This window comes from Rhipicephalus sanguineus, chromosome 5 (assembly GCF_013339695.2).
Source record: "Rhipicephalus sanguineus isolate Rsan-2018 chromosome 5, BIME_Rsan_1.4, whole genome shotgun sequence".
NCBI lineage: Eukaryota > Metazoa > Arthropoda > Arachnida > Ixodida > Ixodidae > Rhipicephalus > Rhipicephalus sanguineus.
In genome coordinates, this window is record NC_051180.1 from 198,062,526 (window position 1) to 198,088,602 (window position 26,077).

Here is a 26,077-nt window from a genome sequence, read left to right on the forward strand (position 1 = left end):
GTGATGATGTACTGGGCAGAATTCACGGAAGATTCACGGTTTACCGATGAACCTCCGCAGCTTCGACCACTCATCATCATTCACTCCGTGGATATGCTGTGGTTTTTTCTCCTTTTGCACATTTATCATGTCGCATTTTTACTTGTGCATTGTGAATTGTTACCTATTTTACTTAATATGTCACACCGATTTGTTAGTACAGTGAATGTTCTTACTGGCCGTCGCAGTCGCACATTTGATAGAGGTGAAAATACTGGGGGCCACTGTACTGTGTGATGTCGGTGCACATCAAAGAACCTCTGATGCTTAAAATTTCCGGAGTCCTCCATTACGGAATGCCTTATAATCATCGGGATTTTGGCACGTAACGCCCCAGAAATTAATATAGTATGAATGTTCTTACTGGTCTCTCTAGGTTCAGTGAACTTTTGAAGCAGCTTCCAACCTTTTGAGAACATAGAAATAATTTTAGTCGCGCTCTGTAGCTTCTTAGTCGGCCCTTATCAAATATAAAGTTTTTTAAGGAATACGGATCATTTATAAAAAATCTGTGACAGTTGCACTTGTGTCGTTATTGCACATGAACTCCATGTCTAGGTGGAAATACTTTTCAGAAGCTAAAATTATATTCTTGCTACTAATTAACGAAAAGTCCTTAATTAACTTTTTAATTTTTCTGGTCAGTGCAGTCTTTTATATTAGAAACTTGTAGTGCGTCCCAATTTATGGCATACGTTTTTTTCAGAAACTGCGAGAGTTGCACGTAGTTAGATATTCATAATCGAATTTTAATGGTGAAATCGAAACTGATTGCACGCGGTGCACAGGAAACGTTCTGTTGCATAAGACCAGAACTACACGTGACAAGGAAGTGACCAAATTGTAATCAAGCCGTGCTGCATCAGAATGTGGTCAGGAAAAGCAGCACGCATTCTGAGGTACTCTAGTGGGCAGCTTATTTTTGGGTGGGAAGTGCTATGTTAATCTGTTTCTGTTTAAGCTACTAACAGGCGCAAACATTTTTCGCTCGTCTGTGAGAAGTGCCACAGTGGCTGCCAGAATTTTATGTTGCACAGGCAAAGAAAAGGTTGATATTACGTTTTTCTGGCACGCAGCTCAAAATAAGCAAATAAGCACTAACCGCTGCTTGCAAAGGTGAGGTGATCCGCTGGCGCAAGGGTAATGATTTGCCGCTTTTTACGAAAAGATACAGTCAAGATATGCATTCACTCAAATTTCGTCACTTCCTTGTCACTGGTAGTTTCGGTCTGATGCAAAAAAGTGATTGCGTTTCCTACATGCTGGATGCGATGAGTTTCAGTAATACCCTTACAATTCGATTATGAGCATTTGAAATTATGTGCACCTGTTCTGATTTCTAAAAAAGGGTGTGCCATATATTGTCATACACCAAAACTTTCTAATATTAACAACTACCCTCATGTCAATTGGTATTTAGTCACAGAAGTGTTATTTTAGCTGTGGCAAAGTATTACAGCCTTGACGTAGAGTTCGTGTGCAGAACAACGGGAGCCTTATTGTCATAGGATTTTTACTAACAAATCTATATTGCCTAAAAACCACGCTGTATTTTGCAATGTAGGCTCTTGGTGTATTGTTTGTCTGCTACCTAGTCATTTCTATTTACAATATCTCTGCCCCGCCACGGTGGTCTAGTGGTTATGGCGCTCGACTGCTGACCCGAGGGTCGCGGGATCGAATCCCGGACGCGGCGGCTGCATTTTCGATGGAGGCGAAAATGTTTGAGGCCCGTGTACTTAGATTTAGGTGCACGTTAAAGAACCCCAGGTGGTCGAAATTTCCGGAGCCCTCCACTACGGCATCTCTCATAATCATATCGTGATTTTGGGACGGTAAACCCCAGATATTATTATTATTATTATTATAATATCTCTGACTGCTTGGTGAGCCGTAGCATGCATTTTCACTCATTTGTTTATGATTTTTAAATGTGCTACTTATTTTAATATTGCTACCCAACTACAACAGCTTTTACATGACGTTTCTGTAGGAGTACTTCACCTGACATAGGTGCCATATTCTAGGTATTTCGTCATCGTTCTTCATTTATGAACATTTTCTCAATCTTCGTTTTCCTTCACTATTGTGGCAGTGTATATATCTCGCTATGCCATTATTTAGTGGTGCATTTTAATGCTAATGCCTTACAGTCTTGCCTTCTGTTTCAGGCTGGCCGTGTTCTCAACTTCCTAAAGCGAAACTTCAAGAAAGCTCCTCCTAAGTTGAAAGAAACTCTTTACTTTTCAAACGTTGAAATACGGATGCTCCGCATGGGACCCAGGTACAAAGACTTGCATTGCCGAATTGGAACGCATTCAGAAGCGTGCAGCGCGGTTTGTGTCTTCCAACTACGACTTTACGATAAGCTCCTCTGATATAAGAGCCGATCTCGGATGGCCGACTTTGCAGGATAGACGGAAATACATGCGCCTAAAGCTCTTTCACAAAATTTTTGTTGGAGCAACATGCCTAAGGAAGGAAACATATATCCTTGATCCCACCTACAGGTCGGCCCGTCGCGATCATTCTTTAAAGGTCAGAGAATATAGCTCTCGCATTAACGTATATAAGCATTCGTTTTTTCTAAGAACATGCCATGATTGGGATAGTCTACCGGAGGAGGTTGTCTTGTCGCCAATCAGTTCCTTTGACTCTGTCCTTGCTGAATTCTTGTTCAAATAGGTATCGTGTCACCTCTACACGGCATTCAACTCTTTTTAACCTTTTGTAGTTATACTGTGATGTACTGCTCTTGGTTTGTCTAGATATATATGTGTGTATGCATCCATTATTTTTTTTCTCTCGAATGGTCTGTTCGGAATGTACATGTGTCATGCCATCTGTATTAAACGTATTGCTGATCTTCTTATGTTACCTCTTGATGCTGTATACCACCTGTAATGTATTCTTTTTTGTTTTCCCCCCTACAATAATGCCCATTGGGCGCTGTAGGTATCTAAATAAATAAATAAATAAACAGTTTTTTTTATCAACAATGTCAATATTGGTGGCAAGCTGTCATACTGCTGTGCTATGCAACTTTCTTGCTGCAGAAGGTGTCACTCAACATTTTTCGTAATTTCATTTTTTTTATATAATTTGTTCACAATGTAGAGTCGCGCTCAATATGACTTGCAACAATGGTGTGCGTGGCCTCCCAAGCTGGCACAGAACGCGTTTACTTGTGCGAACAAGGGCTAGAGGAAGCCATAAGTGATCTGCGAGCTCGTGAGGCCATGTGCTCCCGTGTTGCAAGTAATATTGAGTGTGACAGTACATGATTAAGTAGTTATTGTACTGACTCACTTAAGCTAAATATGTATACTTGTATACCAGATGCTACTCTTTCTGTGTATTTGTCGGGCCACGTCAGTACAGAGAGACACTTTTGTTCATTGTTGTACTTGTGTTCAGAATTCACTTGTGCATCTTTTTCTTTAGCATCAAGTTTTCTTAACATGGCTGTTATTACAAGTATTTTGTGAATCAAGATAGCCTTGTTCTGACGACACACTAAGAACCAGTTTTGTTTTGTAAATTTTCATTACAAGTAGGACTATTGTAAATCAGTGGTCACCCTCATTGAAAACAAGCCAACTTATGTTAGGAAATGTGTGCTTGTGTATCATGTAAAGTTGTCTATTTACAGGGTAAATGTTGTTTTCTGGCAGCTATCAGCCACCACAATTTGCTGAAAAGCGTTAGATGCTACTGTCTACTAACTTTACATGTGATAGCATTTAGGAAGAATAAACTGTGTACGGATATCTCCTGCGCTTTTTGTACCTATAACTTTACGCAACTACTTCAGGTTAGTAAATGATGCGCCTCCTGAGTTCTGAGAGCTTACAATAGCAGCTCATGCAAGTATATATAGATTGCATTATTTGCAAATGTAAGCTTTCAGAACTCTGCGCACATTGTTTAATAATTGAAATTCTAGGGGACAGGTGCATATGTACCCTGACAGTGCCTTCTTCCCTCTTCTTTCTTTCTTTTAATCCCTTCATCCCTTCCCCCCAGCGTAGGGTAGCAAACCGGACGCGCGTCTGGTTAACCTCCCTGCCTTTCCTTCATTTCCTTCCTCCTCCTCCTCCTCCTCCTAGGGGAAGGCCACGTACTGCAGCTAGCGCATCTCCAGAGTACGTCACATATGTATGGGGCGACATAAATCTGACCTTACTTCTAGTACAGGATGTTGATAGCATGTTTCAAATGTCCAGGTGCGACATGTGGTCAACGTTTTTTCAACGTGATTCGGGCGGCCGATTGTTGGTTGTGGCAACGTTGATTCTTGGTAAAATGGGTAAAAAAGATCGTCTGATGGATATGTCTAAGGTTCCGCCAAGAACATCTTTTGGATGTTGATGTGATACATGTGGTTTACTGGGAGGCAGCTTACGCGAACGGCGCCGAACGCCAGCCACGCGATGTGTATGGCGCATACGGCGGCTGCTTCGACACGCTGGCCGATCGAAACGAGCTGCTCGAGTGACAATTGACTCTTTCAAAAAAGTTTAATCTCATTTACTGATTATGCCTTCCGAATGGGGTCAAAAGTGACCCCATTTCGACTCTTTCGTTTTTCTTCTTAGAGTGTAGCACTGTTTCGGCGCTTCATTTTTCTGGGAATGGTGACACGTGCAACAGCACCACGAGCCGCCTTTTTAACACGAAAGTATTTTATGCTAGGGTCACGGTGTAAGAAAGAGTCACAGTTTCGCCGTAAGGGCGTAGCAATGTATGCAATAGGAAGAAACCGGAATGTCACACGAAGAACGACAACCAGCTCGATACTCACAAGGATTGATTGTTGGGCGAGTTGGTAATTGATGATGAAAGCAAATAGCGCGAAAAAACGTAAGACTAGACGAAGAAGGCTACAGCACAAGCGCATATGCGCTTGTGCTGTAGCCTTCTTCGTCTAGTCTTACGTTTTTTCGCGCTATTTGCTTTCATCATGAATTACCAACTCGCCCAACAATCAATCCTTCTAAGTTATATTACTAGTTCCTTGGGCTCTTTTCAGTGTTCTATGCGCTTGTGCTGTAGCCTTCTTCGTCTAGTCTTACGTTTTTTCGCGCTATTTGCTTTCATCGATACTCACAGCGCGCCGCTGAAGCACAAAGATGGACGCACAAAAAGAACACACAGGTATACACAGGACAAGCGTGAACTAACAATTGTCACAGTTGCTACGTCTTTGTGCTTGAGCAACGCCCTGCAATTTCCACAATGGAGAATAAGATTCTCTTATATATTTCTTTTACTTTTGAACTGCGGCGCGTGAAGGGACTCCTTTGCGTCTCCTGCCACACGGGGGCGTCTCACGCAAGGTGTGCCCGGCATTCTTTTTTTTTTTTCGTTCCACATCACGAGTGGGTACAGAAAGGGGCCACTTTCTCGTGCGCGTATAAAGGGCAGTTTCCAAGTTGAAAGAAAATGCAGGAGCGTTGCGTGATAGAAAACACGCCCAAGCCCCTCCTTCATCTGCGTACCACCAGCGGTAAATATCACCAGCGGCACCAGCGTACCACTAGCGGTACCACCAGCGGTTTTATGTGATGTAAAAACGAGCGGTTGGTGCAATAAAGATGTGAGTTGTAAGTTCAGCGCTCGTCCAGTCTACTGTGTTCCTGCGTCTTCGTCCTTTTTTGCGCAGTTTTTCCTCAGCTAAGCATGTACCAACTCGCCCAAGTCAAAGTCTTGCTCGAGAACATTTGCCATACAATGGGCCCTTTTCTATCTGGAAATTTTCGCTCCGACCCCGCTATTACGTGTGCGAACCTGATTGCCATTTCCACCTGCCAGTCAAGGGTGATAACCTACTTCATCAAGCAAAACCTAGTTCCAAACAAAGTCCAAGCGCTCTTCGGCTTCGTTAGGCTGTCATGGGGCCATTGCAGACGCGTATGCAAAATACTGAAGTCCGAGTATTGGAGACAAGTGCGACTGCTCCATGATCGGCTTCGTGTTCTCGTGGTAATAGGGGAATAGCCATGGAAGGAAGCAAAGCGCCTGGAAGAATTGAAGCGACAAGCTGCCGCTTCAACTGAGTTCCTTTGGCTTCCCCAAGGTTGCTATTTGGGCCTGTTGGTTTGCCATTAGTGGGTATAACGCTGCGCAAAAATTGACACGGACGTAAGAGAGACGATGTAACACACAGGGCGCAAAAAAACGCCAGGCCTGCGCTGAAACCGCAGCACATTCACAGCGAAAGCTGGAAGAGCGCCGTTTCTAGAGTCCGTTGTAAGCTCTCTTGGGGCTACAATACAAGCAGACGTGAAAGGTACCCACTACGCCATAAATCACAATTTTTGTGAAGTTGGCAAGCACCTACTAAGCCATTATTCGTCATTCTGCGGAGAAGCGAGGCACCAGCTACACGTGTAAGGCATTATGTGCACTTTGTTGACGCGAGGACTGATGACGATGAAGAATTATGGCTCAGCCCTTTGTAACGGGTTGGAAGCTTTAAACGGCCCACCAGTTATGTAATTTGCATTGGGTGACGCCCGCTCGCTATTTCTCTCTCCCGTCATGCTGTATAACATACGTTGACGTGGGAGAGCGACGGGGGGGGCAAAGAACTTTACTGAGACCCCGAGGAAATGGATCACGCACTCATGGGCTTCCTTGGCAACCAATCCAAGTGCACTTGCGAGGAACCCACTACGCTATAAAGCATTGTAATTTTACTGAGACCCTGAGGAAATGGATCTGCGCTTATAGGCTTCCTCGGCAACCAATTTTTTTTTTATTTATTTACAAATACTGCAGGCCCTATTCGGGCCCAAGCAGGAGTGGGAACAGCATTAACATAAACAATAACAACAATACTGATTACAACAGTCGCTAAATTACCGGTAAAGCAAACGCAAACTACAATCAACATATGCTTCGCAATTCCAAACACACAACATTATAACCGTGATAAAACATGCACATACAACAATTCAACACATGAGGTAAATTCTCTATACATAAAAAAATGAACGTGGGAATCAACTGCCAACATAGCTGTTCAGCATAACATAGCTTTACATGTCAAACGAAACGACAAATGCAAACATACATCAGAAGGGGGCGCCCAGGCGCCCTTTTTCTCCACTGTTGTGGTGGGACACAATTGTCCTACCCAACCTTCCCAGGTCTTTTGCCTGTGGGATACATGTCGCCAGAAGCCAGGCTTACAATACAAGTGCACTTGCGAGGAACCCACTACGCTCTAAATCATTGTAATTTTTAGAAGTAGGGCAGCAGGCACTGTGCCAGTTTTCGTCATTTTACGGAGATCCGTGGTACCTGCTAAACGCATGTAAGGCATTATGCGCACTTTGTTGATGCTGTGCCTGATGACGACGAAGAATTATGGCAGAGATCTTTGTAATGGATTGGAAGCATTTCACAACCTACTCGTTGCGCAATTCGCATTGTGTGACGCCTCGTTACAGTATTCGCATTGTGAGACGCTTGGCGCTTATTTTACTCTTCTACCACGCTATAATGCATATGCTAATGTCCTTCCTTCCCGACTTGAAGCCTGTATAGGACCTTTTTGCAAAGCAGTTTCAAGCACCGGCATGGCTCAGAGGTTGAAGACTGGACTCCCACGTAAAGGGCCCAGGTTCGAACCTCGTTCCATCCTGGAATTTTAGATGCGAAGTATCTTAAGGCGGAGCTCAATCCGGTGGTGGTGGTGTGCGGCGCGACCACCCCTACTGCGCATGCGCATACCCTCTCCACATACCTCCTCTCCACTCACCCTCTCCGCTCCCCTCTCCACTTTCCCTCCCCTTCCCCTCTCCACTTTTCCTCTCCCCTTCCCCTTTCCACTCTTCCTCTGAAACGCGGGCTAGACATGCCGAAATTCGCTCCTGCGCAACGCCGCGATGAGCTCGAGCGCATGCGCGTCCCCTCCGCTTCTCTCTCCTCTCCCACGCTGCCCCCCTCTCGCCCGCCTGTCGACCGCGTTCCCCGATCGCCCTGTGAGAATTAACGGCCAGGCTAGATGGAAGATACGACGCGCGAAGCGTCCCTCTTCGCGTTCCACGACGGGAGGTCGGTAGCATGCTCAACGAACGCCAACGGAACGCGATCGTGCAAGTGCTCCGGCTTCGAATCGCCTCATGGTCCCCTTTAGCGGGAGATGGTGCATTTTTTTTCTTATTTCGTTTTTTTTTCTTATTTCGATCGATGCTGGTTACGGACACCGGCGGCGGCGGCGGACAACTACGGCGCCAAAAACGGCCGGTGAAATGATCTCATAACAGCTTTCGCTGTAAAAAGGGCTTCGAGCCCTTTCATCTCTTTGAGTTCGAGAAAAGAAGACAAGCATCCACAGCAGCAACGTGTCTGTTTTTGGAAACGTCGACGTTCCAGACGATGTCATGAAAGTGTTGAACAAAGGCCAAAGTTCTACGCTCCACCTTCTGTCAGACGTCAGCGTATGCTGGCCATGGTCCGGCAGGTTGTTGACCGGTGTGGTGAACAAGGGAGAGAAAGCGCCATTGTGGACGGTGTAGAGTGTTTGAAATCATGCTCTGCTGTGAAAGCCATGAAGAAGCCGCCTCTTGAAAAAGTGTCCAGCACCCTCAAGGATCGTGGCATCGTTCTGCTTCGAGCAGAGAAGGAAGGTGGTTTCGCAGTTTTGACGAAAACACTGTTCAAGCAAAAAGCTATGCGCACGATGGAGAAGAATTTCAAGGCGGTTGCATTTGATCCAAAGAAGCAGAAACGCCGCGCTCTTCAATTCCTGGATGACCTCAGTTTTGTCAACCTCGGACTACAAGCAAAGAAAGAGGAAAAATTACACCAATTTCCGCTAAAGCGGACCATGAGGCGATGCGAAGCCGGAGCACTTGCACGATCGCGATCCGTTGGCGTCCGTTGGGCATGCTACCGACCTCGCGTCGTGGAACGCGAAGAGGAGCGCTACGCGTGTCTTGTCTTCCCTCTAGCCTGGCCGTTAATTCTCACAGGGCAAGCGGGGAACGCGGTCGACAGGCGTGCGAGAGTGGGACAGCGTAGGAGAGGAGAGAGAGGGGGAGGGGACGCGCATGCGCTGGTGCTCATCGCGGCGTTGCACAGGAGAGAATTTCGGCATGTCTAGCCCGCGTTTCAGAGGAAGAGTGGAAAGGGGGAGGGAAGAGGGGTAGTGGAGAGGGAGATGGGGAAGGGGAGAGGAGAAAGTGGAGAGGGGAAGTGGAGAGAGGGTGAGGGTATGCGCATGCGCAGTAAGGGTGGTCACGCCGCACACCACCATCACCACCACCACCACCGGATTGAACTCCGCCATGAGATACTTCGCATCTAAAAAGCTTCCTTGTATTCTTTACGGTGAAGACTCACAAACCTGCAACCCCCATTCGAGCCATTGTGTCTGAGAGTGGAACGTGGCAGCGCCTTGTCAGCCGGTGCCTGCAGAAGAACCTTCAAGGCCTGGTGAGCAATGACCCGATGGTAGTGCGCAGCTCTTTTGAAGTTGTAGCGTCATTAGAAAACATGAGCAAGGGTTCGTACAGTGGTTTTTCTATAGATATAGAAGACATTTATTATTCAATCCCTCATCAAGAGTTGTTCAGAGCGGTTGGAGGCAAGATTGAGGATTTTGGAAAATTGGATTTTGCAAATGATGTGGACCTATCAAGCAACAACTTCCTGTAATTGTTTTTTACTTGATTTCTACGGTTGTACAAATGAAAGACAAGTTCCATGTGCAAAGGAATGGTATATGTATTGGATCCTCGGTGGTACCCATCCTGTGCGACATCTTTTTGTCTGTGGTTAGCGCACGCATTAGATCGATGTTGAAGATGGATATGTCGTTAAAATATGTAGATACGTTGATGATATTTTTATTGTCTTGAAAGGACCTGCAAGCGAGAACTTTAACCGAATCATTGCTAACGTAGTTAGTGTTTTTGAGAATGAACGTGAGGAATTAAAATATACCTTTGAAATCCCAGAGAATGATGAAATTGAGTTTTTGGATATTAGGCTGCGTTTCTTGCATGACCATATATGCTGGGAGTACCTTCCAAGGACAAAGAAGGCGCTGCTTCCTTTTGATACTGCTCACTCCAAGCTAGTTAAGAGGGACATCATAACGAATTGCCTTAACTCAGTCTTAACTAAGTCCTGTGTTCATGTGAAGTCAGCAAGCTTTCACAATCAAGTTGCCCGGCTCGAGGAAGCTGCCTATTCCTCGATGGTGATTTCAAGTGTTTGTGAAGCGCTGTTGCAGAAAATTAAACGACGAGAACGCAGCACTGCAGCACAGAAGAAAACAAAAAAACGTTCATGTGATTCCATATATTCACCGGGTGTCCCAAAAAATAAAAGAATAGCGTCCAAACACAACGTTGAAGTGGTGTTTTCTGCACCCTTCAAGCTCTCTAAATTATGTGCCATGACAAATAATGATGCACGATGGCAATGCACTACGAAGCACAGAACGCGCTACACACGATGCGTTTGCGACGTGGTTTACAAGATACCTGTTACCTGTGGACGCCAGTATATAGGGCAGACCGGAAGGTGTTTTAATGAGAGAGCGAAGGAACACATTCTGAATGTACGTAACAAAACGGGAAGCTTTCTGGCAGAACACTGCAAACAATGCGGATGTTCGCCCACTTTAGAGAACACACAATTTTTAAAGAAGGCAAATGGCAAAACAGAACGTGAAATCGTGGAAGCGTTTTTTTATCAGGGAAGCAGGAGATAGTTGCATCAGGAAGCCATCTATTTTGCTCACTGACCCTGAGATTCAATGTACAACTCTCTGTGAACTGATCGTTGCTGACAAAGAGGTAGAGAGAGAAATAAACATTATTAGAAACAGACACAATCATTTGCACGTAGGCAGCCTTCTTAGTCCAGAAAACCGTGGACGCTGATCATCTCCATGGTGAGGTAGATCAAGTAACGGGGCAAACATGAAAGCTGGGCTTTGCAATGTGCTCGACTCCACTGCCTTGTTACAAGCCGCCACGATCGCTGCAGGCTACCATATGATAAACCAAGTGAAGCAGGCTGATCGGAGACTAAATTGGGAATATATTTTAGCTGTCCTGGCTAGAAACAACTGAAATACTGGACACTTCTACACAATCATCAACTCACAGCAGCTTCAATATGGAGCAGTGGCGATGCTATTCGTTTTCAAAGAAAGAACTTGAATTTCCTGAAAAAGGACAGCATTTGGTCGGAATATAAAACATTTTCTGGTTCCCGCCCATATTTGCATCGCGTATTACTTAAATTTCAGGCCAGACAGGACAGCACAAAATCATGACAGATTTCTGTAATGTTATAGAGCCCCTGCTGAGCGATAGCCTCCTCTGCAATGCTCGAGCGCAAGACGCACAAGTGTGGAATAGGAGCCCGCACCACAGCTAGCCTAGAGTGCGTGGTCATGACACACGGAGGAGAGTCGTCACAGCAGGATCGTAGGACAAAATTTTATTACAAAATTAAGGTACTGCTGCGTTCAAGTAAAACTTTGCCTGACTTCTTAGTTTCCCAGTCTGCAGCCGAGAATAAGCACTGTCGAAAGAAGTGAGGGGGCCGAGCCCCCCCAACATTGCTCATTGGGGGGCCAGCGCCCCCCATGCCCAACACCCTCTAGAAAAATATGAAGGCCTTAGCTCTCTTCGCGTGACGTCGCACGATGGGGCGGAGTGGAAAAAAATAAGGAGCGCTGTTCAAGAGAGGTTGTCTCGCAGGTGCACTGCGCGGAAACTTTTTTTTTTGCATGAACAATGAGGCATGCATTTAAAAGAAATTAGAGGGAAGATTACTGTAGCAGGAAAACATTTATTAACGGACCCCAGTTTCTTTTTGTACTTGCTCTATATTAGAAGCAATACATGCAGTTATTTGGCCTCGGCACTTGTGGCTTTCCTTTTGTTTTATTTATCGGCAGCGTCGAGAAGTTTATCGTTCAGCTTCCTGCAAAATTTCTTTAGCAGAATGTTGGTGCTGCACCGCAGGATGTGTTTAAGCACTAGTTCAGTCGTGTGGCCATTCTCACACGTATCGAAGTCGGACTGCTCTTCACTAGCCGACAATTGTAGCGTCAGTTTCGTGACGACCTGGCGTCGTTCAGGCATCATAAGCAGTGCTGGCTCTGTAGCGAGCTGCTCTACCGCAACGTAGCTGTGAGCAACAGCGTTAAGTGCAAACATTGATGGATAAACTAAGCCTCCTCGGTCCAGGTGCTTCACGAGACCATAAGGTTCGTTTGTGGCAGAGACTGTGATCTCGTTCTCCACGGTCAACGAGGCCCTGCATTGCGCGCAATTCAACTTTTTAAGGGTGGCGTATACTACATAACCTGCAACGTAGACGAGGACTGGGAGGACGTCCTGCAACTTCGTGAGAGCCTGGCTGGTCAAAACGACGTTGCTGCTGGGAAGCAATGGCTCGACTTGCTTTCCGACATATTCCCAGTGCTGGTCAGTGGAAACTGTAGGCAAGGTACTTTGCAGGCGCAGCTTGTTTTCGACTTCATATATCTGCCTGATGGAGGCGTGATATTGTGCACCTGCCAGCTGCCTATACTTTCCCAAACCGATCTTTAAGGCAGTCGGCATGTATCTTCCCAAAAAGCACATACGACATTCCAAGCTCTTCGAAGCTGTACCTATCGAGCTCAACAAGCGCATAAGTAGTGTGTTCGAGAGCAGCGTGAGTCTCCATTCTCAGAGTACCCTTGTCAAGACCTCTGTTTTTCCACCGATCTAGCCATTTCAGAAACATGTGCAAGACAGCAATTTTTGGATCGTTATCAATGGAAAGCACTGGTTGTTGGAACTGATCTCTCAGCCTTTCTCCCTTCCATGGAGTTTTCACGTTTACAATTTTCCACGACGATATCGATGAATGTAGCAGCGGCCTCAAAGGAGAACAGGTTGTGCTTTGCTCCAAGAGCGCGTCACGCCTCTGGTAAATAATCATTGAGGATTTGTAAAGCAAGCTTTACGTGCTGCCTCTCAAGTTTCTCGACAGCCCATAGCCGTATTTCAACAGCTGGTGACACTCTTTGCTGCGAAGGTTCCCGATTGTCGCAAGTGACGCTGTTTGCATTCGCTCTGATTGGGGCGTGTCTCCTTGTATCTCCGGGAAATGCAAACAAATTTGGTCATTCTTCCGATTGATCTAATTATTTTGTATGCGTTTTACAATGTGCACTGGATCTATAACGAAGAACAGCGGCCTTGAAGGGTCTGATGGATGTTGGTACACAATTCTGTTACGAGGACGTGATTCAAAGAGGGACATCGCTTTTCTGTTGACAGAGTTGTTGTCGATGACGACGCACATAACCCGGTACCCAATCTTTTCCAGACAGCAAATCACTTCTTTAAGCGTCATTTACAGGAACTCCGCCTCTACTCGGTGCACCAGCACGATGTGCGCAACTTCTTTGAATTTACACGTCAGGCTGTGCACCATAAAAACGAGCGCACAGTTAGCAGCTTCATTTCTATTAAGCGCGGCGCCGGTAATATACCTCCTTTGTAGTCAAAGTAGGGTTTTATATGTATTTCATCTACCATAACTGTCACAAAGCGCTGGTCATCTTTCAGGTCAGAAATTCTTTTCGCCATATAGCTGAGGAATGTTTCGCTCTGAGGCTCTTGTTGAGGACTCATACCATAAGACGAGCACACTGATCTGATTGTCATAGCATGCGGCAAGGTGATGCTTCAATGGGTGCGCATGAACGCGTATGCATGGGGCGATATAGTGAAAAGAATGCAGCAGAACATCATGAAATCAGCAGAGTAGCGCCTGCGCTGTTTTTTCGATACGTGCAAGGTGACTTGCTTCTTCATAAATCAAATACAGTTGGCGTCGTCTTCTGCTTGGGACGTACAAAGCATATCTAGCAGTAAACAAACCGCCTCGCAAATTTCCGCGACTGAGTTGCACATCAGGTCACCGTCCCACTTCTCGATGCCTTCTAGGAGTTCCACCATACCCCTTTCACTGTTAGCGATTTCGGGAACGCAGAGATTTGCGCCTAGCATTTTTACGGCTGTTTTTATGACGTGTAGTGTCACGCTCAAGTCTCCTTTCACGCAAACAGACTATTTCAACCACGGCGCTCCATCGTCGACGATGTGAATGAGAAGAAGCCTTTCATTTCTTTCTATTACATCCCAGAACTTCATCCCTTGGCTGCTCAAGTGGTTTGCAAGTTCGCTCAAACTGTTGACTTTATCCTCCTCGCGTGCTCTGATAAACGGCTCATTGGATTCAGCAATGGCTTTCTGGAGGGCTGCATTCTCTATGCACGCGCGCTTGGAGTCAGGATCTTCCCTTCTCGCAGTCTTTCTGGACATGTAGCTCGGATAATTCGGGAACTTCGACGGTACAGCGCCTGGGCGAAGGCGCACATGAGCTAGCGGCACTGTCATTACGGGGCCAGTTGCTATATCTGTATGTGTCGCGACTCGAATAATGTCCTCGTCCATGAAATGAAGTTCGCATACCTAGAAAAAGAATTACCTCCAATCAGCAAACCGATGGCTACTTGTCATACAAACGTGCGGCTCATGAGCCACTTACACATGTACGTATATATAATTTGAATTACCTAACACTTAAATACGAAAAAACAAGAGCTTACCCTGGAATTTTCGGTGACCGTGAGGTTTCCTCGTGGCACAGCACGAATCTAAGCGTTCCTCAGAGCTTGGTCTCTCGGTAACTTGAAGACGTGCACAGGTGCACAGCATTTGCACGGCATCTCAGCGTCGTCGCTTTCACATTCATTTCACAGTGAAGAAAACACGGTCAACTGAACAGCGATGAGATGTACTACGTCTGTACAGACGCGCCCGGGAATGAGTTTCGGCAGACGCGCGATGAACGCGCACCAGCGCGATCCGGACGCGCGGATGCGTCGTTCGCGGCGACTAGAAAGGAACGCTGATCTCCCCGAAGGGAACGCTGATGGGATGCGAAGCAGCAGCGTTGCGCACGGGTGCCGTCACGGGTTGAACGGCGGGTGCTGCGGTGAGCGCTGGAAGATTCGTTTATTTATTTTTATTTATCCTAAATAAACGAATCTTCAAGCGAAACTCGGTGTAGCGTTTACTGGTGTAAACGTTTCTTTGAAACGCAGACACGGGAGGCGAGCGGGCGTTCGAGCCGGCAGCTGCAGCGCTCCGGCGGGTGAGGGAGAGAGTGACGTACGCGCGCACCTGCGAGGGAAGCGTGCGAGGGGTGTGTGACGTCAACGCCCAGCTGCTGCATGACCTACTTGGCACCACTCCAACACCTGCGCCGAGGGTGCGCGTTGCCTCGCGTTTGTGCGGACGGACAGCGTTACACAGGCTAGTCAAAGAGCTGCTACGCATCTAAATCTCGCTCGCCGCCTCATGCGTTCGCCCTATCTTGTGACGTGGCGCAAGTGGAAAGGGAACATACCTAAGGCCTTCATATTTTTCTGGAGGGTGTTGCCTTGCCCCCCCCCCCCCCCCGGTAGATACACCTATGGCGCTCGTATATAATGCAGAGCGCTGGCTCCCGTTGCACTCCCCTTCGCAACGGCGCTATGGACGCTCGCGAAGCTGAACGTAAACGGCAACGCCGGCAAGCGTTGCACTCTCCTTTGCAACGGCGTTATGAACGCTCGCGTAGCTGAACGTAAACGGCAACGCCGGCAAGGGTTGCGCTCTCCTTCGCTACGGTGCTATGGACGCTCGCGAAGCTGAACGTAAACGGCAATGCCGGCATGCGTTGCCCTCTTCTTCGCAACGGCGCTATGGATGCTCGCGAAGCTGAACGTGAACGGCTACGCCAGCAAGCAAATCTCGAAGCTGCGAGGAACGCGAAGCCGGAGCGCAACGGAAACATCGAGCTGGGGGGGGGGGGTAACATAAGCAGTACACAACATATACACAACTCCACACACAAATGAAACATACACGGAAACATACAAATGGAACCACAATGAAAACACAAGTTAACACCCAGCGCTGCTTCGCATTCCCACATCGTTCCCTTTAGTGGGAGATGGGGTAATTTTTTTTTCTGTACCTCCATGTACATATCAGCCATTTACGCATACTCCGAGATACTTGTATTCGCTTACTCTTGGTATTTCTTGGCCCTGTATTGACACCGCCTGATCATTGGGATCACTGAATGCCACCAATTCGCATTTTGTTACATTAAATCCTAGTCCAAGAGCTGCACGTTCCCTTCCCCATATATCCACCAGCCGCTGTACATCATCTCGACTGTTCTCAAATAAGACAATATCGTCCGCATAAAATAAACCTGGAAGCTTCTGCTCAATCATCACGCCGCCCTGTTTGTGTGACAAAATAAAACCAATGTTGCTACCTTCTAGCGCCTTTTCCATCCTCACCATGTGCAGCATGAATAACCGCGGGAACAAAGGACGTCTCTGTCTCAGCCCCTTGCCAATCGCAACGTTCTCTTTGCTACCCACTCTTTCTCATTGTATGCAAATTGTATTTGCTCGGTACATATCCCTCAAAAGCTGTATGCAGTCCTTGCCTATGCCCATTCCTTTCAATATATCCCACAATATTTTCCGAATTACGCTGTCATACGCCCCAGCTATGTCTAGAAAAGCTACGTTCAAGGGCGTCTTTCCTATTTTATATATTTCTATACACTGAGCAAGAACAAATGGGTCATCGTCTAACGACCTGTCGACTCCCAATCCGTTCTGAAGTTCTCGCAAAATATCTTTATGTTCTGCCGACATTTCTATTTTTATATTTGCTGCCTGCATCGCCAATCTGTATAGTACCGATGTAATGGTTAGCGGTCTTTACGAGCGAATGTTTACCTTTTCTGTCTTGCCTTTACAGATTAAGTTCACTCTACTTATTTCCGAACTGTCTGGTATTTCCGTCTCCCCTAAGCATTTTTCTATGGCTTTCAACAGCGCCTCTTTAGTGGTATATCTTAGTTCGTTAATGAGGCAGACGGGAACCCTATCTAAATCCGGGGCAGCGAGGCTTGAAATTTTTCCTTGAAGTTCTCAAGTACTCGCTCTTCCGTCGTTGTGCTCTCCGTCATACCTTTACTCACCGGGGAAATCCCCTGAACGCTCTTTTTAAACGAATCGGCTGTTACCTTTCCGATGTTACGTAGCGCTTCGTACCCTTCCAATTTGTTTTCTCCTTCATCTAAAACGTGTTGCTGCATTGTGACAGACTTCCTACCTAGGATTTTTATGTGGCTCCAAAATACCCTAGACGCGGCCTTCTTTTTTCGTGAATCTGTCACCCACTCTTCACTTTCACCTTTAATTTTTGCCTCGACTAGTTTCTGTACCATGGAATTTTTCTCTAAGTATATTTTCCATATTTTGTTGATTTAATCCTGCGGCCGCTTCTCCTTTTCTGCCTGTCTATGCTCCCGTGATGCCTCACGTCACTTCTGGATCACTTCCCGGATTTCCTTGTTCCACCCACTTTTCTTGCGATAGAAATTATATGTACACTCTCGGCTGGTTTATGCCGTCACCGTCAGTCGGCGCCGTCGCCGTCAGGGACTCTATATGTATATGTATGTATATATAGGTATAAAAGCCACAATGAGAAATATTTCAGAAAAAATTTTTCCCAAGCGAAAAATCGAACGAGCGACCTCTCGCTCCGCAGCGCGCGGCGTTAGACGGCTAGGCCGCGAGAAATACGTCATTCATTACGCTAACCGCGAGCTCTTTACACAATTTAATTCCGCATGCTTTCTTGGTGACAAGCGAGGTGGCGGAAAGTGCGCGTGTGGCGCGTTTTAAAGGTAGTCACCCCGCTCGTTGCGTTGCGTGCGTGCTTCTTGCCACACCGATGCTCTTCGCCCTACAAGGCGTGGTCGCCTGCGCGCGCGCTTATCTCGGGGGATTGGGAGGGGTTGTATGTTTTGTCCTTTCCCCGCGATGTCCGCGTTGAAGTTACAGAGCGTATGAGTGTCACTTCGCTCGCTGCAGTGGCCGCGTTTGCGAAAGGAGCGCGCTGTTCATACAAAAGTAAGTGACAACTGTGACAGTTCACGCTCGTCCTGTATTATCATTGCGTTCGTTTTGTGCGTCCTGCTTTATGCTTGAACAGCGCGCTTCGTGTCGAGCTGTGAAGCATGATAGTACGTGGTGTGCTTCGAGCCAATGGGGCCCTGAAGTAAGGGCTCCACCCAACGAGGACGATACTTTAAGCCTGCATAACTAAAGTTTTCTCTCTCTCGCGCGCGCGCGCTCGTCCTGTGTGTGTTCTCGTCCGTCCTTGGGCTTCAATGACGAGCTGGCAATTTCGAGCTGCTTTCCGTTCTTCACATTACATTCGAAATCGTTGCTATCGCATTCATTGCTTCGTCGTTGCGGCAAAATTGACTTTTTTGGCTTCCTCTTTCCTTTCCAGCAAATAGTTTACTTTTCTTTCCTTATCTCCTTCGTCATTATATGTAAAAGCTCATTATACTCCCAGTCCTTGCCTAGTATCTTGCGTACTTCTTTCTCGACTCTTGCGGCTATATTTGTTATTTGTTTGTCATTGAAATACGACCTTCCATACATTGATTCTACGCTCTCATTTCCAGTTTTATATCCCACTTACAATATTATGCGTTTATGATCCCTGCCCAAGCTTTTATTGCCTTCCGTGTTTAATCTCATTTCTTTCAGTTTGCATGTGACTTTGCATGTGATCTGCCCATCATATTTAGGCACCGTTTTAACTATCTGAAGGCTTTGTTGCTCGCAGAGATGTAGCAATAACTTCCCATTGGTGTATGGATATCCGTCAAGGGCATGCATTGGACATTCATGTCCCTTAGAAGGGGTGATTTCGGCCACATTACCAAATTCTTTGATATCCGTACTTATGCAACCCACTATGCCCTGATTATTTTCTCTGCAGTTATTCCCGGTCCACATGTAGGTTACCCCTACCCACGTTTTCTTTCCACCTACGGTGCCCAAAACCCTAAAGTGCTCTGAACACGTCTGTTTCACTCTATCCCATTCGGCTCCGTGGTGAACTAGCATTCCTACACCCCCAACTTTCCTTTCTCATATGATCCTGTTGCGCCCTTCTTAAAAATAAGTGTCATTGTGTGGTGGCTCTTCCAAGTCTCTAAGGCGTTTTTCTCTAACTGCAAGAACGCCTATCCGTGCTCTGTTTTACTGCTCCTCAATCTCTAACCATTCTGGCTTTTTGTCTGTCACCCTGCATGTTTATGTAACTAATTGCAACACGCGCCTTCTCTTTTTTCCTTTACTTCTTTTTCTGTTTTCTCGAAATACTGTCTCTCAATGAGCCGCCCTGGTTGTTTTCTTTGTTACTAGCTACCTCGGACTCCGAAGGGCCCGCGTGCCCACAAGAAAGCTACTGCGCGTCCTGCCAGTCGTCAGCCCACCTCATGACCAAGCCTCTTGTCGAAGCGAATTCTGTTTCTTTGGAAACCACCCCATCTGTGCACCTCCCTCTTTATTTCCACTACGTCAAAGCCTTTCTCTCGACTCATTCGCCATGTCTCTCTGTTTGCGCCGACAACCGCCCTTCGCAGGTTGCCGTTGCTCACTGGTACTTCCGGTACCGTGCATATTACATGCTGCACCTCGGCGACATCGTCATCGACGCCTTTCGCCAAAGTCGTGGCTAGTCCTGACGATTCTTTTTTCAAGATGTCATTTAACCCTCCCGCAATTACCACGAGGTTACGTTCGTGAGCTTTAGCTGCAAGCTTCTCACTCGCTTGCCTTATGACTTAGAGCACTGCACGGGCCCGGGCCGGCCCGCGGGCCGGGCCGGGCCGTCCGAAGCGTTTTTCGGCGGGCCCGGGCTGGGCTCGCGCGTGAAAGTGCGGGCCGGACCCGGGCTTGAAGCCGCGGGCCTGAGCAAGGCCCGGGCCCGGCCCGAGCTTGAAGCCGCGGGCCTGGGCCGGGCCCGGGCTTGAGGCTGCGGGCCTGGGCCGGGCCGGGGCTTGAGGCTGCGGGCCGGGCCGGACTCGGTAAGTCGGGCCTTCGAGCACACGCGAACGTTATGCATTGCATGGTCTAAGGTATACTGTGCCAAGCTGAAGTGACACGTGCAAAGAGCTGGCTCTTAGTAAAGCTTAGCAATAAAAATAGAAAAACAGTTGAAGTGCTATTTTTTTTCACCAGTATAGATATAAATTGGCACTGTACATTTTCACAAACGTTTCGTCTGCTGGACCAGACTTTGTCAAAGTAACAAGTACATCGAGGTGGGTTTCCTTATAAACACGCCAGATCACGTATATATATATGTATATTAACAGCACTAACAATGGGCCAGATCACGGTTGTTCCCATGGGAGGAATAAAGATTTCGGTCTTTTATTCTAGGTTGACACATACGGTACATTTCATTTATATTCCTTGGTATTACGTGCCAAAACCGCGATATGATTACGAGGCACGCCGTAGTGGCACCAGATTAATTTCGACCACCATGAGTTCTCTAACGTGCACCTAAAGATAAGTATATAGACGGGTGTTCTTGCATTTCGCCCCCATCAAATTGCGGCCGCCGTGGCCGCGGGAATCGCACCCGCGTCCTAGGACTTAACAGCGAAACAGATTAACCGCTGAGCTACCACCGCAGGCAAAGGAACATTTCGATGCATGTACACACCGGACTTTCCGTCCGATCGCCCGCTACAAAGCGCACGGCATCATAAGTAATCATCATCAACAACTAATATCCTCTAGCGGGCCCGGGTCGGGTCTGGTCATGAACAAGCGCACCCTGGATTAGTTTAGTGATGAACGCCCGGGCGCGGGCCGGGCCCGGGCTTGGAACCACGGGCCGGGGCCAGGCTCGGGCTGGGTTCGGCTATGTACGCCCGGGCCCGGGCCGGGCCCGCGCTTGGAACCACGGGTCCGGGCTGGGCTCGGGCTTCATAAAGCGGGCCCGGGCCGTAAAATCCGGCCCGTGCAGTGCTCTATTATGACTGACCCCAGCGTATGTCCTGGGAACATCCCTATCGAAACTCTCTTATCGCCTTGCCCCCTCTTCTTGATTGTCTCTGCGCATCGAACTAAATTCTACTCACCGGCTATAATGACCTGCTCAGACGTTCCTTCTGAAGTGACCTGCACATGGCTGCTGGCTAGGTGACTAGCGTGAGTCACGACTGCCGCTTTGTCCCCTCCCTCCTTCAAAACTACTTCCCGGAAGCTGGGCCCTGTGACCTTTGTACCTGCGTTCTTCACGCCTGATGCTCTTTTCACCTCTCCCCCACGGGGGGTCGACGCCCTAATGATTCCGCCGTCACCTGCGTCCTCTCTGTTCACTTTGACGACCTTCGATAGGCCCTCATCGGTTGACCTAAGCCTTTCTCCCATGGCCTTCGTTTTCTCTCGCTCTGTCGCCAACGCATCTTCAGCTCTTCGATTCTCGCCATCAGCCCACTATGGACAGCCATCATTCTTTCCATTTTCCACACGAACTCGCATTGCCTACACTTGGCGTCCCCTTCTTCTGCTTCCTCATCTGCACAAACTTCCATTTTCCAACCTACCCCGCACCTTGAACACTTTACGGCCTTTTTGACCATGACTAGATCATCTCGCCGGTGACCACGTGTTAGAAAATTGTCACATCAGGTAATCACAACACACGGCGTATTAAATACACTGCCTTAAGCCAAACGGTACTACAAAAATCTATCTATGCGCTGCACTTGAAAACACATGCGCCTACACGTGACACGTGGTAGGTCTTCGCACACACCTTCGCACGTGGTGGCAGGAAAAGATTAAAACCAAACGACTGACACGAAAAAAAACTTCACAAAGTAATAAGTCCAATTAAGCTTTGCACTAGTGGCTTATGTAGTCAGAAGGCTACAGATAGAGGCAAGCTCAAATCATACAGAAACACTTATCTGTCGCTGTTGTTCCGGAGCTTTCGAGAAACACGTCGTTCCCCTCTTGTATGTAGGCAGCGAGCGCTGCGCGGCACGCCGCCTGTTTCCGGTCCTTCTTGCGCAACGTCATTTTAACGTCACGAAGCTTTTGCAACTCTCAACACAAATGAGAAGAACGGAAGGCGTTTGATCGCAAGGAATGCTGCCCCCAAGATCCGCCTTCGGTCACACTTCTCAGAGGCCGTGCATGAACTCCAATCACGTTAGCCCTTGAATTGGGTTTAACACGGCCGCCCGCCTGACGCACCTGGAAGGTCGATACGCATTCTCTGCACCATTCTCAATTATCTGAACACGTCGATACGCAAGTTAAGGCTTGCCAAGTTTGTTTTAGTGTCCTCTTACTGTACATTTCGCCCACGTTCTTTCTATTTACGCTGGAAACGTGCTGGCGTGTTCCGTGCGTTGACGTGACCAAAGCTTGCCGCTTTTTTTCAAGTAACTGAATGCGCTCCGGCGAAGTGGCTATGTCCATTAGGTGGATACATCGAGAAAAGCTCCCCTGCCATCGAATGCTGATCGGTCACGATCGCTGGCGCACGCGCTATCTCGGCAGGCTTCAGTGGGTGGCTCCTGCAACCTTCTACGTGCAGCGCTCTCAGCGCGAAAAGAATGTGAAAAGCGTATTTCTCTCTGCAGCGGCCGTATTCTCTTAAACCAGCCTTTTGTACACTGACGCGAGACCGGATCGAAAAGTGTTAGGTGTCAGCCTTATTTCGTATAAGAATACAATTTGTTGCTACCGCATTCATTGCTTCGCCCTTGCGGTGAAACTGTGCTTTTTTTTTCGAGGATGGGTTTCGTGGACTCCCATAAATGGCTTCGGGGACCCCCTGGGGTCGTGGACCCCTCGTTGAGAACCACTCCTCCGGTGCTTTTGTGGAAAGGGTCTTCAGCATCGCAGTGGATCGAAGAACTGGTGGATGAACTTTATTTTCCAGGAGAGAGGCTCTACGCTGATGGTGCCGGGGGCAGGGAGGAAGAGGAGGGTCAGTTAATTGGAGAGAATGCTGGGGGATGCTGTCGCGAAGGCTGCACGAGGCCTCCTCCCTTCTTTCGGTGACCAGTTTGAGGATTCTTTTAACGCGATAGCGTTAGAGAGCTCCTTCCGCAGAAATGCCGTCGCTACGTCGCTTGTGAGCGAAAAATCGTCCGTGACCGAAAAATCGAGAAAGATCCAAATAAAATAAAGAATAAAAATCTGCGGTCCCCCTAAGGATCAAATTGGGGCCGTTTGCGTGGCAAGCAGGTGTCTTTCCACAAAGCCACGATGTTACGTGCAACTGCTTCGGGAAAAAGCACTACATAAATGCCATGTAGTGAAAAGAGTCTCCTGAACGCATTTTGTTTGGCACGTGTGACGAAGAAATTGAACATTTGCAATAGAGTGAACTTGGGCGTGTTGGTTAAGCATGATGAACCACACAGCGCGAGTAAACAACGGGGACACAGGAAGGGAACACACACAGCGTTGACTTACAACAAAATTTATTGAAGCAACATTTCACATATATACAGGGGATCAGCCAACTACTGCGCATGTCATAGCAGATAACTTTCTAATCAACTTGGAAAAGCCGAACGGAGAAATTGCAATTCTTTATCTGATAAAGATATCGACGGCGAACTAACACATTTGTCACCCAACCTTTGAATCATCTCTGCTTCAATTATTTCACGGACATATTTATTTTTATGTTTACAAACCACGTCAGCTTCCTGAAAGACTGGTTTGCACGTGGAGTCATTACAGTGCAGAGCGAGAAGGCCTCCCTGTCCTTTCGTGACATTGCTGGCATGCTCACGAAACCTTTCATTGATACATCGGCCCGTTTGACCGGCGTAATGTTTACCACAACTTAGCGGTACAGAATAAACTACGCCTACTGCGCAGTCTTGAAAAGGCGCTCGGTGTTTCTTTGCGCAAGAAACTTCTTCATCGATAGCTCTGTCTGGTTGAGTTAACCTACACAAAGAGGCCAACTTAAGCGGGGCAGAGAATGCAGTTGGAACATGTGACTTCTGAGCGATTCGTTTGAGATTGTGTGCCACCTTATGAATGTAAGGGATGACCACTTTCTTCTTCGTGTTACTTGGTCGCGCCTCAGGTGGTCGCACCAGTTTTTTGAGTAGTCCTTCAGCTACTGAAATTTGCAAATGCATCGGATAGCCCGCTAGAGTATCAATGAAAGGTTTCGTGAGCATGCCAGCAATGTCACGAAAGGACAGGGAGGCCTTCTCGCTCTGCACTGTAATGACTGCACGTGCAAACCAGTCTTTCAGGAAGCTGACGTGGTTTGTAAACATAAAAATAAATATGTCCGTGAAATAATTGAAGCAGAGATGATTCAAAGGTTGGGTGACAAATGTGTTAGTTCGCCGTCGATATCTTTATCAGATAAAGAATTGCAATTTCTCCGTTCGGCTTTTCCAAGTTGATTAGAAAGTTATCTGCTATGACATGCGCAGTAGTTGGCTGATCCCCTGTATATATGTGAAATGTTGCTTCAATAAATTTTGTTGTAAGTCAGCGCTGTGTGTGTTCCCCTCCTGTGTCCCCGTTGTTTACTCGCGCTGTGTGGTTCATCAAAATGAACATATTCTACGATTTGTAGGCGCCTTGGCGAGGCCATCAAACTATGTGTTTTTGCGCGACGCCATGCTTCGAAAAAAAGCCGGAATAGTGCAGCCATCGCCGCTAAAAACACACGTCAACGTTCAAACAGCCCCAAAAATGGACAACTACGTCCATCTAGCGGAAACATATCAAGCCAACGCCCGCTTTTTAGAGGAGGCGTGGATCAAGCAAACAGCAAACGTTAGATATTGTGCTGCCATCTGTGAGGCATTGTGAGAAATATGTCTCGACGCTTGCACCAGGGAACTGCTTTACATCGAAAGCCTGTACCATTACTAGAGATACATCGCGCGCGTGCGCAGTTGTGTGTGTAACAATACACATTAATAAGTATGCACTTAGTGGCTGAAGTGCGCACTAGGGGCCGGATTTCGCTATCGTGTTCAACTCTTAAAGGCGAAGCTTAAGGGTCCCCCAATTTTTATCTTCCCTGGCTGACAGCGAGGTGCATTTTGAACTTGACCCCTAGTCATCAATAACGTGGGGCGGCTTAATCTCACAGGACAAGAATAGGTGCTGCCAGTCCGTTCAATGATGACCGCATAAACTGCAGTCAGCTGTCCAACTACTCGTATGGTATCTTTTAAGGAGATACGGAAATCAACGTATTTGCGATATTCGCAGAGACCGAGACAGTTCTTAGCTGAGCCAGATGTAGGGGACCGAGAACTTTCGGCGGCCCTGCCTGTAGTATTCCGATGTCTGCGCGTATGAGTGTCCCCATTATAGCAGAAGACGGCTCATTTCCAGCCCTTTCGTCAGTGCACGGGCCAGCGAATTCACCGTTACCATTCCGAGATGTTCAGCATGAGCCGGCAGCCATGCCATAGCACTGAAAGAGCTTCGTTTCTTGGTCTGAGAAATATGATTTTGGTCGTATTGGACTAAAAAGGAGATTTTTTAAAGTGTACTAATTGAATCGCGTTATTATTATGCATTCAATTATTTATGTAAAGTAAATGCAGCGCCCGAAGGCATTATTGCAGGGGGGAATATTATTATTATTGTTATTATTATTATTATTATTATTATTATTATTATTATTATTATTATTATTATTATTATTATTATTATTATTATTATTATTATTATATTTGGAGCCCTTCAACGCAGCTTCACAAGGCGGTGGGTGTAAACGGTATTGCACAATCTTAGGGATCGGCGCACCTTTTTCAGTGAGGAGGACGCTGGACGACGCCACAAGAAAAAGGCTGACTAAGTAAGGGCTAACAACTTGGCAGTAGTAACAATTACCTGCAATTACAGTTGTTACAAACACCTACCTTGGTAAGATACGGTGGCTCCCCGTGATGAATGGTGAAGGTCTTGAACTCTTCCCCGTCGTCATCGATGTTGCCTTTAGTTGGGGATAGTTGAAAAGTCGCATAAGGCGTGATTTCCTCGTCAAAAACTGAAAGATCAAAAGAGTGATACAGGAGCAGTCTGTTTGAA

At 47.1% G+C, this 26,077-nt stretch overlaps 1 protein-coding gene across 1 annotated transcript in view; it reads right to left on the reverse strand.

Moving 5' to 3' along the window:
- LOC119395174 (nucleolar and coiled-body phosphoprotein 1) overlaps positions 1–26,077 on the reverse strand; it is a 675,420-nt gene that overhangs the window by 341,525 nt on the left and 307,818 nt on the right. Inside the window, exon 11 of the mRNA XM_049416108.1 lies at positions 25,909–26,036. Coding sequence (XP_049272065.1) covers positions 25,909–26,036 — 128 coding nt within the window. The remainder of the gene's footprint in view (positions 1–25,908; positions 26,037–26,077) is intronic.